Source organism: Vigna unguiculata, chromosome 1 (genome assembly GCF_004118075.2).
Source record: "Vigna unguiculata cultivar IT97K-499-35 chromosome 1, ASM411807v1, whole genome shotgun sequence".
In the NCBI taxonomy this organism is placed as follows: domain Eukaryota; kingdom Viridiplantae; phylum Streptophyta; class Magnoliopsida; order Fabales; family Fabaceae; genus Vigna; species Vigna unguiculata.
In genome coordinates this window covers 37958032-37976119 of record NC_040279.1, presented here as the reverse complement: position 1 = coordinate 37976119, position 18088 = coordinate 37958032, and the positions used below count along the sequence as shown (strand labels likewise).

The 18088-nt window shown below is 30.4% G+C and overlaps 2 protein-coding genes across 2 annotated transcripts; one reads left to right on the top strand and one right to left on the bottom strand.

The window, feature by feature from the left end:
- Nucleotides 1–5031: 5031 nt before the first annotated feature.
- On the top strand, nucleotides 5032–9498 carry LOC114175079 (pectin acetylesterase 6). Its single transcript, XM_028059838.1, has 12 exons — nucleotides 5032–5394; nucleotides 5943–6025; nucleotides 6205–6334; nucleotides 6447–6520; nucleotides 7005–7091; nucleotides 7164–7288; nucleotides 7376–7436; nucleotides 7627–7680; nucleotides 7763–7840; nucleotides 8314–8419; nucleotides 8524–8669; nucleotides 9264–9498. Exons 1-12 carry the CDS (start codon nucleotides 5229–5231, stop codon nucleotides 9369–9371), a joined length of 1218 nt encoding a protein of 405 aa, XP_027915639.1. The 5' UTR covers nucleotides 5032–5228; the 3' UTR covers nucleotides 9372–9498.
- Nucleotides 9499–13722: 4224 nt separating this feature from the next.
- LOC114176482 lies at nucleotides 13723–15161 on the bottom strand. Its single transcript, XM_028061909.1, has 2 exons — nucleotides 14312–15161; nucleotides 13723–14139 (listed from the first exon to the last, which is right to left on the bottom strand). The coding sequence occupies exons 1-2, from the start codon at nucleotides 15036–15038 to the stop codon at nucleotides 14054–14056; spliced, it is 813 nt and encodes a 270-aa protein (XP_027917710.1). The 5' UTR covers nucleotides 15039–15161; the 3' UTR covers nucleotides 13723–14053.
- Nucleotides 15162–18088: the final 2927 nt, after the last annotated feature.

The following is an 18088-nucleotide window of genomic DNA, read 5'->3' as shown; positions in this document are numbered from 1 at the left end:
TTAGGTCAATTTGGTTTGTCATAAAATCAGACTAGCTCGTCTTGACTTGAACTCGGGTCAACTAAACTCGACATGGATTTGGTTCACTTAGCTTGACTTGGGTCGGGGTCGCCTTACCTCAACATCACCCACTATCGGACCACCCATTTATAGTTCTACGCACAAGATGTATATGCCTCGATGTGAATAATGTTGAGTTAGACTTAAAGTCCACTTCTTAATAACCTGTACCAACTTGTCTCGATCTTTGATCCAAACTAACTTATCTCGGTGTTCATTCTAGGTTGACTCGACTTGAGTCTGTATCTATGTTAACTTGGCTCGACCTTGACTCTACTTTGGCTGATTTGATTCAACCTTCATCTTAGGTTGACTTAGCACAACCTTTAACTCATATCGAATCTGCTCGACCTTTGACTCGAACTGACTTGCTTAAAACTAATTCTCAACCACTTTAGCTTGATTTAAACACACTTTGATTTTGGATTTTCAAATCTAAAAAATAGTTCAATCTAAATTCAATCTAATTCAAATTAAGTGGATTGAATTTAAAATCCAAAAATAAAGATTTGATTTTGGAAAAATCTATTTAAATAAACTTAACTAATATGGATTAGATTTCTATATATTGAATTTTACAATTTATATCTTTTGTCCATCCTTACTTATAAATAGGTGTGTAGGAATAGTGAGATCCTTTTAGGATTTATCCGGTGTTTTTTCCTTTTTCATTACAACACACACATGGTTGTTTCTTTCTATGTCTCTTTTTTTCTTGCACATCCATAAAATTCACTAATTCCAAATTATCCTTCATTAAAATTATTATAAAAAGTAAAAATATTATAAAAAGTAAAATTTATCTCTGAATTTTTTTTAATACTTACACATTGTTAATCTGAAAGATATTTCTAGAACTAAAAACATGTTTGTATTCGATGTATTCAAAATACCACTACTAAATATGAAATTTTCTTGCAAATTTGTTAAAAAATTTGTAAGAAAAGACTTTTTTCTGTTATTTTTTCTAAGAATTTTGATTGAGAGGTAATTCTTTCGTAGATAATTATTTTTTACAAAATTATAAAATTCGCAAGTATTTCCTACAAAATTTGTTGTGAAAAGTGTTTTATACAAAATATTTTACAAAAAAATTGACAGCAATTTCCTGTAAAATTTTTTTCATAACAAAATTTATAAGTATTTTCTAAAAAAAATAAAAAAGAAATTGGCAGGAAATATGAATTTGTTTAGTAGTGTACATTTTTAAACGTATAATTTAGAATGCATTTTTCGATCCAGAAATAGGATTTCAAAATCCGAAAGATATTTAAAGAAAATAATATTTTGAAATATACATTTGAAAAATATTTTCAAATTTTGAAATATGCATTCCAAAATACATTAAAAAATAGATTCCAAAATATGTATTTTGAAAAATATTTTCAAAATCAAAATAACTTTAAAATTATACAATTAAAAAAAATTATATTTCTCCCTCAAACCATTAAAAGCTTTTGCACATAATGATTTTCAAAAGGAGCTTAGTAGTACAAGCGTCCAATCAACATCCAACCATCAACGGACACTGTTGCTGGAGACATTGTAATGCGAAGACAAAGAGCCCAACCATGAACCCGAATGAGTGCAGTTTTTCTAAGTTAAAAAATCCAAATCCAGACAAAAAAGGATAAATGAAATGCAAAGATGATCCAAACACTGAAAACCATAGCCTGAGGGAAGGGAGGAGAATGATTAGGAATATAATTTGATATTTTTAATATAATTTTAGTAGGGGTAAAATTGGGTTATTAGGTTTTGTGGGGTGCAGGAAGAAACAACCCACACAAGGATAAGGTCCTATGGACCAGGCCCGAATTAGCATAGCAACCAGCCCATATCCAATCTTCTTTTAACCTATTTAGAGCCACATTCACCTAGGTGAATTCTACCCCCAAACTTATTTTCTTGGACAAGTGTGCAAAATAGTAAATTTTGATCTAAATTTCAGTCCAAAATCCTTCATCAAACACTGAATTACCCAAATTACCAAAAATAGTTTCAAAAGGGTTTTTCCCTTGCATAAAGTTAAGGACAAAGAACAGAAATATACCTGTCTTGTGTTTCATTTAAAAATAGTTATAGGACCACATAAAATTATTATTTCTAGAATGTTAGTGCTTTTAAAGTCTAAAGTTGGTTTCTATAAACAAAAACAAAAAAACAAAAAATCTAAAGTTGTAAATTGGACAACGTCCCTTGGAAAGCACACTCCAAACGACGATGATTTGTCTTGAAATATAAAATTGACAAGTCTTTAGCATATACATTTATATTATTGTTAAACTTGATAGAGCTTAACGTGTTATTTATTTAAAGTTATTAATTCAGCATTTTCATAAACATTAAATAATATCATTTAACACATTAATGAAATATAGTACAGGACTAAGTCAATGATATTGCTAAATATAATTTATTTTAAGAAAATTATGAACTTTACATATTTTAGAAACATATATTAAATAAAATGTAATTATTACAAAATCACACATGTATTTAGTCATTAAATAAATACGCTTATTAAATATGCAATATATAATTAATATTGTACACACTTTACTAATATATATCTTATGCAAATTTTATTTATTTAAAACTATATACAATTAATATTCTTTTTTGCCCATAATATATAATTAATATTACATATGTTTTATTAAGATAGCATTATCTAAATATTAAAAACATACTAACTTTAATATCTATAAATATAACATATAATTAATATTGCACTATTTAATTTACATGTTTAATACACACAATACTATTATTTAGTATATTTAATTTAATAATATTACATACAAATGTATGCATTTAATATGGTAGCTTGAAAATATCAAATACAAATAATTTAACTTCCATAAATACTATAAATTGAGAATGTAGCATTAATTAATTTGTAGGTTGAATTATAATTATATATTATCTAGTCTATATAAAATTTTATAAAATATTGATGAAATTATACATTAATAATCACTATGTTCTCAAGGTATTGTTCGTTTTGAAACGTGAATTTTTGTCACAGTTTTGTTTTTAAAAAGTATGTCAGAGGATGGAAACAAAAATAAATATTTAAACTGTATTTGACCTCAACTCTCAAACAATATGAGACTGATTGGATGATCCAAAACAATAGATTATGTAACATTATTGTTTTTTCAAAAATATTAGTACATGTATTTATTCATATGCGGTGGTAGTTGATGCCTTTACAAAGATATTTTATAAATATTTTAAAATTTTAAAAAAAATAATTATATCGTATCCATATTATTAGAAGAACTAAAAATTGATTACTTTCGATTTTACTGCCTACAACCTTTTATAGATTGCGAGTAAAAATAATAATGTATTAAGTGTTTGGTGAGCTAAGAATCTCACATGAACGGAGCCTAGAAAAGAAGAATTACAGTAAATATGTCTTATAAAACAAAAATGCTTGATAAGTATTTATTATTTTAAATTTTTTATGAGTAATGTTTAGCAATATTTTAATAAGCTTTCATATTTTTATTTTCAAGTACTCTCCACAATATATCTAAAATGCAAAAGAATTACGAGATTCACATACTACATAGTTACAATATATATATATATATATATATATATATATATATATATATATATTATGAATATTTAATTATTGAGAATATCTTTTCATATTCCAATTTATATTAATGAATGCACTTACTTGAATATTTTTTTCGTGTAATTTTTTTTTATATAGAGACTATACTGAATTCGTATAAATTCGTTATTAAAATTGATTGTAGATTCACCATTTATAAAGAAAATTATCAGAAATATTTAACATTAATAAAACTTGATTAAAATTTAAATAAAGAATAGATATATTTTTAATTTAAAATCTTAAGATAATAAATTTATAAATTTTTTATTTCAACTTAAAATCTAAATATAATAAATTTATAATTTTTTTTATTTTATATATTACTCATCTTCCTATTTTCATCTACTAGTTAAATTTACAAATAAATACCGATAAGAATATGAATGTATATATTATTCTTTTTCCTGTAGCCAAATATTTAAAAGCCGACTCTTATAAAATATTTTCTCTTGGTATATGATATGACATAACTTTATTTTCGTGTTAAATAAAAACAATTATCTTTAAAAACATTTATTTTTGCCTACAAATTAAAAAAAAAATAGTAGAAGGACTTTTATAATTAAATTTTTTAACGAAAAATTCATAAAAATATAGTAAAAATAATGCTCACAAGACATTTCATTCAAAGTGAGATACCAACTCCAATGACTTCTAAGAGATGTTATAAAGTATCACTAATTGTCATTATTAATGTTTTAGAAACTCCTTATCACGTAAATTAACTTTAGTGCATTTGGTCATAAAACGTAAATACGTCCTATTAAAGAACCGATGAATAAAGACTCCTCACTCCAGCAATCAAAATCTACTATCTTTCAAGAATTAGTTTAATAGGTTTAATAGGATTTAAACATCAAAAGTAAAACGTCAAAATAATTTAAAGTGTGAAAAGAATAATTCAGCCAAAAGTCTATTAAAGTTACCCATTACATTTTTCAACAGAATAAAATATTGATGGATGTTTAAAATAATTATTAAATATATATTTTTTTATTTTGAAATGACGACCGGAAGCATTCATCTACATTTATGAAAATTAAAAAATTGCTAAAAATATATATTTATTATGACTTTGAACTGATTTCATCGATATTTAGGAAGATTAAGAGAATATTAAATTGAGATTTCATTATTTTTAATGCTTGCAGGTAACATTCATCAATCACAAGACAGTTTCATTACTTTAATTACTTTCCAGTTATTGTCTTGAACATTCCACATTAAGGAGAAAATGGTTTGGACAAAACATCCTCACCCACTTGGCAACAAATGCAGATCATACAGCACATGGAAAATTAATTAAGACAAAAACAAAAAGGGACCGACAGAGGTATCCTTGGTGACTTACCAGCTAAACGAGATACATGTCTGATTCCGTTTTATCGGCGATAAATTAAAAGCCCTATATAACAACTTCAGCAGTAGTGTAGTGAGTAAACCAATACCCAAAACCCACACTCTGTGTTCTGTATAAACAAACCAATAATTATCACAACACAAGTGATTAACTCAGTGAGTAGATTCAGAAATGAGAATGAGGGTGCTCCTTCTGATAGTATTTACCTTTGTTTCTGTGGTTATCAATGTTAGATCTGAGTATGAGTTTTTGGACCAAAACGATGCCGTTTCAATGGCTGCAAGGCCTCTCATGGTCCCTCTCACTCTTATTCCGGGAGCTGATTCCAAAGGAGCTGGTATCTCTCTCTCTCTTTCTCTGAATGAATGAAATTATTTGTAATTTGCCTCGACAATTCTTAAAGCTAGTTCTCTGAAATGATTTGAATGCTGGCTTCACCATTAAGCCACTTTGTAAAAGATCCTCTGAACTTGGCATTGCATTTTTTTCCTTGTGCCCCCAAATGCTCTCTTTGTAATTTTTTCACTTTCTGGTTATGTAATTAGTTTACTGTCACTGAACGGGACTATGCATGTCTATGCACTAAGATAGTACTTGTACGAGTATGATGGATATAATTTTTGTGCATGCTTTTTAGGTTAATTTAGGTTAATAAAGACTGTCTCTACTGCGTGGGTTTAGATGAGAGTTTGCAAAAATAATTTTTAATGGAGTCGATTTTGCATAGTGGATTCTGATTGGAATTGATAAGTGGAGTGATTTTTATTTTTTGTTATTTTTATTCTACAAGCAAATTAATGTTAGAGCTGTATAAAAAAATGAACGCAAACATTACCTAGAGTTGCATTTTCAAGATTTGTAATAATTTTTGTCCTGAATTGCCAGTTTGTTTAGATGGAACGTTGCCTGGTTACCACTTTCATCCTGGATTTGGATCTGGGGCAAATAGTTGGCTCATTCAATTGGAGGTATGTAACAGAATATCCAGGTGTCATGACACTGAGTTTCAATCAGAATTTTAAAAATATTTTAAAGATTTTACAATTTCTTAAAAAAATTCAAATCTGTATGCAACTGTGATAATTTATCGGCATAACGCTATTATGATGTACACCTCATTAAATGTTTACCTACCCGGCTTGCTTAGGGTGGAGGATGGTGTAATACCATCAGAAGTTGTGTCTTCAGAAAAACTACTCGTCGTGGTTCCTCAAAATTCATGGAAAAGCAACTAGCATTCACAGGGATATTGAGCAACAAAGCTGAAGAAAACCCTGGTTTTTGTCTTTACCTTACAAATTCATGCATTATTTCCTTCTGAGATTACAGGATTTGCTTACTCGAGTCTTGTGTGCTCCCATTTTTACGGATATTTTCGTGTGTGCACAGATTTCTTTAACTGGAACAGAGTTAAAGTACGGTACTGTGATGGGGCATCTTTCAGTGGAGATAGTCAAGACGAGGTTAGTGAGAGTATGAAAAAGTATAATAGTATAGATTTTTCCCCTCGTATCTATATACTTATTGAAACATTCAGTCAATTGGTAGTCACTTGAAGTAAGTAAGTAAGTAGAGCTTTGCTATCTATTTTCACATCGTCTGACTCATCAATGGCAAAGAAGCAGAGTTTTGTTTCCTTGCAAGAGTGGGAGAATCACAGTTATGGTCCTAGTGTTACTTCATTCTTCCACTCATATATGCCATGTTTGCATCTCTTGAAGGCAACTTTTGTGACACAATGTTTCTTAGTGTCAAAATTGATTTGCTTTTTATGAAAGAAATAGACATACTGACATGTCTTTTTTTTTTTTCAAATGTAGACATACTGACATACTGACACAATGTGTTACTGAATTGTGAATTTTCCAATGTGTGTTACTGAGTTGGTGGATTGCACACGGAAATATTCTGAATTTATGTTTATATTGGAATGTGAATTTGTTTCAGGCTGCACAGCTTCAATTCCGAGGACAAAAAATCTGGGAAGCTGCAATGGAGGAATTGTTGTCAAAGGGGATGAAGAAGGCCAACCAGGTTTACCATGTCCCTTTTGTCGCAATAATCAATCTTCAAAATCCATGGATGCTAATTAATTCTTTTTATCAGGCTCTTTTGTCTGGATGCTCTGCTGGTGGTCTAGCATCTATAATACACTGTGATGAGTTCCGGACCTTATTTCCTCCATCTACCAAAGTGAAATGTTTGAGTGATGCAGGGTTTTTCCTGGATGCGTAAGTTTTGTATTGTTTTATACTGCTACAACTGGCGCACATCATCAATAGAGCTTGATGTAATTGATTATCTGTTCAATAATGTAGGGTTGATGTTGCTGGGGTTCGCACAATGAGGAATCTCTTTGGAGGTGTAGTTAAGTTACAGGTAATGTTTGATGTCGTAAAAAAATGTGTAAGAAATTGAATGTAGCTTAATGGATATGTTGTTCTGAGCTCAATTTTCAAGAGTCATTTGGTTCAATCTTGCGATAACTTTCTTGTTACAGGTTTTACTTTATATTAATTTCAGAAACATGTATAAGTATGCCATTACATTGATGTTGTTGAAACTGCAGGAAGTGCAAAAAAATCTTCCAAAAAGTTGTCTCAGTGAATTGGACCCAACTTCGGTATTTTTCTATTATTTTGAATGTCTCGATAACTTGAAATTGTAAAACTTGCAAATTTTAAACATAAATTTTCTTTTTGTAGTGCTTTTTTCCTCAAAATTTGATCAACCATGTTCAGACTCCATTGTTTCTTCTCAATGCAGCTTATGATTCATGGCAGGTGATATTAACGGATACACTCTCTTGTAATTTTTTTGTTAATAAAGTGCCTGATTATATGTTTTGTATCTCTTCATTTATCCTCAAAATGCTATCGTATGGATGCTGTGATTTCTTGTTTAACTAATTTGTGGTCTATGATTTTCCTGTCACAAACGTTCCTAGTACTGTCAGGAATTTTTCTACTTCTCATTTTTTTGGTACAGGAAAAATAATTTTAATTTGGACTCTTACCAATGCCCAATCCATAGTAAAAGCTTTGGCCCTGTAGGCACGTTGAATTCAAACATCATTCAGTTAATTAGTTTTGAATGTTAGTTATTTTATGCGTAAACAAAAGTCCATAGGGTAAGCTAAGCAAGAAACATATATTCTCTGTGATTATCGATGATTACCCTGTATGTACCTGTGGCAACCTGATTAGATCTGAATTCTTTATGATATGGACTAAATCAGTCTTATTTCTTCCTTTAGGTCCAAGAAAGTTTGGTCTCTCGTTCAGCAGATCCCCATGGCTCTTGGAATGATTGTAAACATGATCGTGCACTCTGTAACTCATCTCAAATTCACATTTTCCAAGGTAACTTTGATCTCTAATGTGTATGTGAATTTATATATCTACAATCATCTGATTTCATTGAAATATAATATAATATAATATAATATATCTTTTCTCTGAATCAGACTTCAGAAATCAAATGCTAAACTACATCAAAGGCTTCTCAGGGGAACCTCGTACTGGGTTATTCATCAATTCTTGTTTTGCTCATTGCCACTCTGAATTACAAGATACTTGGTTTGCTGATGACTCTCCAGCTATCGGCAAGACGGTATGCATGCTTTAGATTTTTATGCTTCTAAAACTGTGCTGGTGGAATACATTAGAGTTTTCTAGACTAACTTTTTCTTCTAATTGGGAGTAATGAAAAGACCAGTGAGAGATCATGTATGGAGAATCCAAAAAAATTTCGTTAATACTAACTATCTTGATAGGAATTAAAAAGCATTGCATCTCTATGGTTCGATCTTGTCTTCATATGAAGCACGGATTCATTTACAATCAAACGCATGAGGCTACCATTTCTGTATAGAATAAAAAAAGTAGAATGATAAAGATTTAAAGTTATATGCGGATAAATCTTCTGGGGAGCTAGAATCATTGACTAATTACGTATTAGTTCAATATTGTTGTTTTTTCATTTTCAATCCATGTATTTCATGGTTAAACATATGACAATTTAGTCTGACCCTTTCATGAAAAGGAAAACAGTCATTCAAAATATATCTAGCCTTCATTTCATTGAAAACGCTTGTTTCGATCAGGTCTAAGACAAAGTGAAGCTAATGCCTTTGGGTGAAATTATTCACTATTTATTGTTCTTACAGAAACGTCATCTGATAAGTTGATATTTCTTTTCCTGCAGCCAGTTGCAATTTCTGTTGGACAATGGTATTTTGATCGGAAAACTGTCAAAGCTATAGACTGTCCTTACCCCTGTGACAAAACCTGCCATAATTCGGTTTTCAAGTGAGTGTAAGTTTATTGATTTTTCATGTGGCAATTTTATATTTTATCAATGTAATCATTGTAATTGCCATGTGTATGTAACATTGATCAATTGTAATGAAAATAAATATAGTTCTTCATTGAGGTTGCAATTAGTTAGATCTATCTGCTTATTAATAAGTCGAAAAGATTTCTTTCGATTAAAAACCTAAAATTAACAATTGAGCTTGTGCTTCTACTGCTACCTTTTGAATATTGTCGATATTTTTCTCGTACTAATGCCTAGCAGGGACCCCTAACCTATGCCTTAAGGGTGTTTCCCTTTTAAACTAATCACACCACCTTTCAGGCTTCCTTTAAAGTGATGGATTGATGTTTGTTTTAAAAAAAAAAAGATTGAAACATGATTCCTGGAAACATCAATTTCCTGATAGGGTTCTACGTATGATAAACTGATATATCTCATTGTAGAAATTACGTAAATGGAATAAATTTCGGTTGCTGTATTCGTTACAAGGAGAATTCCTATGTCTCGTGCCCTGCTATAATTTTCCCTTTAGCCTCATAATCCCAGAGTAACTCACTGTTGTTAAGTCCTTTCCACCACTACCATCATGTCCTGACTGCGTAGTGACACACTAACAATGTCATCTGCAGAGGAAGAAAAACCATTCTCGTTGTCTTCCTATTTTGTCCCTTTCCAGTATAAAAAAATTGCACCCTTTGTCTTTTCTTCAATTCCACTGTGACATTGAGATTGACAATATCCTGATTTTGCAGAGCTGGTAGATCTACTGTGGTGGACTACCAGTCCTCTAGTTTGACTTTTACTTCACCCTCCTTTCCTTTCTGAATGCCATCTTTGCAATTCCTCAGTGAGACTGAAATTCTCATATTCTTCCTTTGCAGTGGTGATGACACATCTACCATGACCATGACATATTCTCGTTCCACGAGGCTGACTCGTAGTGCTAGCCTATATATTCTGAGTATTTTATTGTTATTTACTTACTCCTACTGTACTATGGTCAGTTTACCACTCCTTATTCAATCTTACATTTAAGTCACTTATGGCCGTCTATGGACATTGTCAGCTATTAGTTACACGTTAAGAGTCAGCAATAGCTGTTTTAGGACTCGAACAACCAATCTGGGTTAAGGAAGAACAACCTGCAACTATGGTGGTACCTCCTCAAATACTTGTAGCAAATTGCACAGTTCACTTTGTTCTAAAATTCAACAACTAGTTTAAAATTTACCTTTATCTTTTGTTCTAATACCATTTCATCCCCTGATTAAATTTTTCAAATTTCATTAATCTCTTGACCTCTTTATTGTGAATGTTCATCACAATCATTAATCACGCTTTCCAAACTTGGATATGTTCCCTACCATATGTTTGACTTCACGGGTATTGAATGGTTGACATATTTGTACTTGCACCAGTTTGTTGTCAGCATTGAGATACTAGTAAAGTATGGTGATGAAAAAAAAGGTTTATGTACGAAGAAATTGAAATTTGTCCCTATTTTAAACTTTTATATATTTTTGTCCTTATTTTCAAATTTTAAAAATAAATGAATATTTTTTTTCTATTATTTTTACTCTTTTTGAAATAATTAAACAGTATTCAAGAGACGGACACTTGAACTAGAATGTTTCAATCAATGTAATCAGTTTAAATATCAATTTGAATCAAAATTTATTATAGAGATGAATTTTAATTTTACGTCTAATTTTAAGAATTAAAAATATATTTAACAAAAATATGGATGAGTAGTAGTTAAGATCATATATAAGTAGTTAGACCAGGTGGGCCTATGAAGTGGGCTGATTGAATGAGTTGGGCAAGCAGTACACCTACCCACCTTACAGAGTCCGCCAACTATGCTTCTTTTGCAAACCAATGGACCACCGGTAAGGTCCACACTGTACATTAATTCAATTTGTTTTGCAGTCACTTTTTTAATAGAAGCATCAGCTATATATTTTTTTATATATAATTCTAGATTTATTTAAAAATTTATTTTCGTAACTTATTGTAGAAATTTTTAGAGTTAGTCCAAAACATCAAATGTAAAATAAAGAAATATAGACAAAAAAATGTAACGTCTTCGATAGAACAATGGAGCAGTACATATTTAAACATGATCTAAGAGTGATAAATTTAATATTTGGCATGAAGGTACATTATATCAACGACAATAAACATAGATTCTTTTGAAAAAAAATGAGAATGGAAATGGAAATGAAAGTGATGTATTACTAAGAGGCATTTAGCACTTTAATAAATAACGTAATGAATGTTGAGGAAAAACCACTAAACCACGTATAATTATTACTCCTACATGGCTCCAATGATTTGTAGTATTTTATTAGAGTATCATATGTTGTTTTAGTGATGTAACGTTGTTTAGACGATAACAATTTGGATAACCAATATCATCTAGTGTTATTGTATTCATATTATAGTATTATTTATAATTAAACTGAAACGTGTTTTTAATGGTGGTTTCGTTTTTGTTTTATAAAGAAAAAAAATTGAAAACTGCGTTTGATACAATTTGATGTAAAATAAATTGGTGTTTCCAAATACAATTTATTTGGTTTCATAATCTTAGACTCATTTATTTCAATAATTTTATCGTTGGCGACTTGTTAATGTCAAATCAATGAAGCGCCATAAATTTGGTATTCTATTGAGTAGATCTGTCCTAAAAATTAATTAATATCATTATCACTCATTAAAGTTATTTTCCATAGACAGTGCCAAATCTATTTATTTTCTATTTTTCTTAATTTTTTGGACTCACGGATCAAACATTGACACATAAAGTCTAACGTGTTTAGTGGGTTTAGTTAAGACATGAATCTGTGGTCAATACATAAAACAACACAACCCATAACTAGTGGGTGTGTACAGGACTCACCACAGTAATTGCAACATATTTCTCAAATAATTGACGTCTTAAAAAATATAGGGTTAAATATGTTTTTGGTTCTCGATAAATTTTAGAATTAGTCAATTTTGAAATATTAAACTAATTTAGTCTTTTATCTTTTGAAATACATGAATTTAATACTTTTAATCAAATTTTGATAGGTTTATTTGACATTTCAAACATATTTCTTAATAGTATTTAATTTAACATTAAAGCAACAATGTATCAAAAAGTATATAAATACTTTCTCAAATAAAAACATTAAATATCACATTGGCTACACATATAAAAGTATCTAACGGTTTTATTTATAGGTATATATTACGATATGATTGTATTACATTTACAATATAATTATGTTTATGAAAACATGGTAACATATTATAGTTTTTAACTCTAGGATTATAATAATTTATTTGTGAATATGAGAAAATTGAGAATTATATTAGTTATGGTATACTAATATAAAATAAAAAGAAAACTTCTACTTCGATTAATATGTATACAATATATTTTTTTACCGATTAGTATATCAATGTTTAGTAACACACTATTTATGCATTGTGATATACCATCATTATAGTTGTTGCCGTAATTTCTTTGTCTGAAAAATATAATGAGGTAACTTTTTATACTTTGTCAATGTACAAATAAATGGATAATATTCTAAAAATGAAATCACATACTCGTCCCATCCCTCGACTAATAAGTTGCTTTGCCGACAGGGTAAATGAACACAATAATTTTAAAATCCAAGTTTATTTTTAATGTTTTTTTAATTATTTGGATGGTCATTATTTGTTTAAAAAAGAGAATAGTACTATTTTTTATTCAATAAACTAAGAAAAGAATGTTAAAAAAAAAGGGAACAGTTTATTTCATTTTGTCTTATTTGCTGAACCATAATAATTTAAGAATAGAATCGTATCCCATGAAAACGTCTGGGAAAGGAAAATCAATGAAGATTTTGTCTAAACTCAGATTTTTTAAAATAATAAAATAACTTATGATGTTATAAAAGTGTTAGGTCTACACACGTAGTTTTATTAAGAAGATATAATATTAATAAGATCTGAATTGATATTGATACTATTTTTAATTCAAAATATTGAGACGATGAATTTATAACTTTTTTATAAATAATATTTTATTTTTTCATTTATGATCAATACATTTAAATTCCTAACCATAAGTATTCTGAAATGACATTTGAGGCATGTTTAATCCAAAAAATTAAACCACGAAACTTGATTTGAATTTGAATTTTGACGCTTCAAACACATCCAAATAAGTATTGGTTACGGCACTAACACTGTTTAATAATTGACCATTTGTCGGTTTGTTGAAGATAAAAGAAAAATCTTTCGATAATGTATGTTTGTCTGACCACTTTTTTCCGAAACTCGGCGACAAATAAAATAACAACCAAAGATGTGTATATGAATCCAAAATTCCCATAAAAGTTCCACCTTTCTCAATTCACATTTTTTGTATTACATATTTTTATTGGCTATTCACACCCTAATTTCTTTCATCAAGGCCTTTTCATCTCATTAAAACACTACTGTACACAGCAAAAGCGACCACCACTCAAAAAAGAAACTTCCACCTCAAATCAACCTCAACACTTCTACAACAAAATTATATAACCAATAATCATAGTGAGAACAAAATTAAAAAACTTGTGTTATAGTACCCTATAGTATAGTATATTATATAGTCTCTGAGAGGAAACGAGTATATAGGAATTAGGGGAAAATCGAATTCATGTGCTGTATTTTGATGCAGATGCCAGTGCCACCGCCTGCGCCCACACCTTCAGCCGAGCCTTCACGTCTCTCGGATCATCACCTAATTCACAAACACTCACTATTCAATTCCTTAAACAACCATCAACAACACCCACAATGCATATCTAATAACACAGTTGTGCACAGACAATGTTTGATATAAGTCGCATGAGAAGCCAATTAAACACAAGACAAAACTGTATGATTTGAAGCACATATATGTTTGTTTATACCTGGAGCAGAGATACGCCAATTGGCGATGGGAGAGTTGCTACCACTGCTAGTTTCAAAAGTTGAATTGGAGAAAGAGAGACGAGAAGGGATCTCAAGCATGCGTTCGTGTTCCAACTCAAACCCAAGATCTCTGCAAGCTTTTACTTCCTCCAAATCCATGCAGAGAGACCTTTTCCCACCTTTTGGCCTGGTTATTACCATCACCCCACTTTGATCACTCTCTCCACTTAACCCTTGACCCACATGCTCCTCCTCTTTCCTCTTACTCTTCTCCACTTCCTCAAACTCAAACCCCCATCTCTCTCTCCTCATTCTCCTCTTCCTCCTCCGAGGATCATTCTTCTTCGTGCCCTTTCCCTCTCCTCCATTGTCACTCGCGTACTCCTTAACCTCTTTCCTCCTCTGAGGGGGCGTGGAAGGCAAAGAGTAACAACTTCCCGATTCGTTTTCTGAATCCGAGGATAACTCCTTCCCGTCTGATAACTCCCCGTCTGCATCAAAGCTCTCTATGGACAACTGTGACACGCACATGGACGCCAGATTGTTAACATCATCGTCGTTGTCGTCTACGCCAAAGGTGCTGCTGGTACACACTGACAGCCTCGACAAGTTGTGGGGATGAGGTTGTCGGAGATGATGGTCATCAAATCCATCATCGTCATCGTCATCGTCAAAATCCTCTTCGTGTAAGGAAGAGAGAAAGGTCATGGTCTCATCCGAAGCCATATATTAGTAAGTAAGAAAGAAGACAGAGAGAGTTGTAGAGCGGCGTTTAGTGTTGGCTAATGTGAATCATTCGTTTCTGGCTTTTTATGATAAGGTAGAGAAGAGAAGTAGTAGAACACCACCTTCACTCAACCACCCTATTTATGCTAAAACTTTGTACGCAACATTTTTTTTTTAATATTATTATTAATATTTTTCCGAGACCGATAAATTAAATTATATACATATACCTCACTAGTTTATCGTATGCTCTCTGTATTTTTTTAATTTGGACTAAAAGGAAGAGAAGGTGATATTTGGCGGTCAAAGAATGGATAGTGAAGGAGATTGGGGTTAGTTAAAGCAAAAGTAATAATTGACTACCTGATTAACCGTCTCATTATGTGGCACCATATTTTTTTTTCTCATTCCATTTTATTCTTATTCTTCAGATATTCTTATCTGTAGTGTGGTGTGCCATTTACACTCATTATTCTATGTTACCATCATCTTTTTACTTTCGAGGAACGCGCATACTACGCGGAGATTTCAGATCATCAACCTCACACTTACTCAACATTACTTAATTAAAATCAGTTGACCGTGTTAATGTTATTCAATACCAAAAGCTTTGGACTAATCTTTCTAAGTAAAAAAAAAAACGAATTTTCTTGTGTTTTAAAACAATTGAGTTTTGGTATAATTACTCAAAGAATGTCTGGAGTGATTTTTAATGAGTTGATTGTGTACATTAAATTAGTAAAATTAATAAAAAAAAATGTTAGGCTTAAAGTTTGATTTTTTAATTGATTTTATAATAGTGGTTTATCCAAATCTAAACTTGTGAAGAGTAATATAGGATGGAAAAGGATAAGAATTAGGAGTTGAAGTGATGACTGTTTGGTTTGGGACGCAATCATTCAACCAACAAACAAAGAATAGCCTCGAAATTTTGTGGTGCCCATTGGAATTGGGCTCTTACCTTCGCTTTATTTTTTTAAAATGTTACTTTAATTAGTTAACTAATTATTTCGGTGTAACCCAAACAAAACAAAAACCTAATTTTTCTCCACGTGCAACTCCGGTGACGTAATTTCACCCTTTCCTCGTTTGTTCCGAGGGAATTTGGAGACACCTGTCCACGTTTTATTACGCTTTTAATTTTCATTATTCGTTACAAATAATAATAAATTATTTATGGGATGAATGTGACCACCTTGGGTTATGTTTCTACATTTGAACAAAAAACAATTAATGGAAAGAAAAAGGAAAGAAGATATACACTGATAATCTCACTCACTGTCGCACAACAAAACAGACCCACCCTGTGTACCTGTCTCCTTCTCTCAGAGTCTGCACCACGTGCCCTTTCGTCGCTGCATCCAACGCTTGATCGTAATGATTCATTCTCCAGACAACAAGAAAATTTCATAAATTATTGAAACCTTCTATTTCTAAACAAATATAATCATGCCGCATATCTAACTTTTTATTTCATCATTTTTTCTGCTAGTTCTAAATTTTTTTATTATTTATCAATAAAATTATTGAAAGTTTTACTTTGACCAAGGTCAATTCACAATATATAATTTGAGTGTAATCATTATCTTATAAATCAGTTTTGTGGGATTGAGTTAAATTTAAAACTTATTTTTAACATGGTATCAGAGTCAGGTTAGAGTCTATCATAACAAAAATTTTGAACATTCTGTTATAAATATACCTTGGTGTAAGTAGATATATTAAAAGTCTCACATTAACTAGAGATAAGATCAATTTATAATATATAAGTAGGTGTAATATGACCTTACAAATCCACTTCTAACAAGAAATATATATTAAAAAACAATTTGTTATTCAAAATAGAATAATTTATGAAGAAGATGTGAGTAGGAGTGATAGAGAAAGTGGTCCCTGAGTTTCACTATTGTTGGGGTATAGTTGCACAAGGCAAACCTGCAGGCCATAAGATCATGGATATTCATTTTTTAACGTTTTCTTTAGCCACCCATTTTCTTCTCTATTTATATTTTTTTAGGGAATTTGTCACTGTCCAAGTTCAAACTATTGAAAAAGAATATTAAAAATTGGATTTGTGAGTAATTAAATGAATTTGAATGGGGTTTTTGGTGAGACTACGTTGATTAACACAGGGACGCTCACCGACCGTTGATAAAGCATGAACAGTGATGGAAGGAAGCTTGGACGGTTGGAATGTATTAAATCTGCCATTAACTTGTTTACACGTCCTCTTTTTGAGACATTTTCAGCTCTTACTTATCAATGTTATATACAATTAAATTCTTCTAATATATTAAAAGTCTCACTTACCTATCTAATATCTTTTAATATATACATTCATACAAGTTACAACCATTTTTACTCTTGATTCTAGAATTGGAATAATGATACTACCATTTTAAATATAAAATTTAAATGTATTGAAAGAATAACGTACATTGTTTCATTTAAGATTATAAATTAAAATGAAAAATGACATGTAAAATTTTAAGTATATACTACGTACTAAGAGAAAAAAAAACTAAAAAATTGAATCACGTGATTGAGTTGGAATATATATGTGGTTCACTGAATAAAAACATAGTAGTATGCTCTCTCCAATTCACAATGTTAAAATGTTAAAATAATTATGCTACATTTATAGAATCTTAATATGTATAGAAGTTGCTCTGCTGCAAAATTTAATCATCTGAATATTTCAATACTTCATCTGTCAATGTTTAATTAATTAATTAATTAATTAAAACTATTCAATTAGGTTTTGAATGTTAGGAGATTCAATCATTCATTAAATACAATTTTTAACAACTTTAAAAAAATCAATGCCGTATTTGGAAAGCAGGATTTCTTTGAAAAACCTACAACATCATCTGTGCACAAAACTGTATATACCTATAAATTATGAGGAACAATTTTACAGTTTCTGGTTGAAACAGGTAGAATACACTTTGTATGATTAACAACTTAATTAAGTTTAAACGTTTGCATATTTATAACGTGGTTCAATCTAGTCTACTATACTTTATTTATAGTAATTTATAGTCATATTA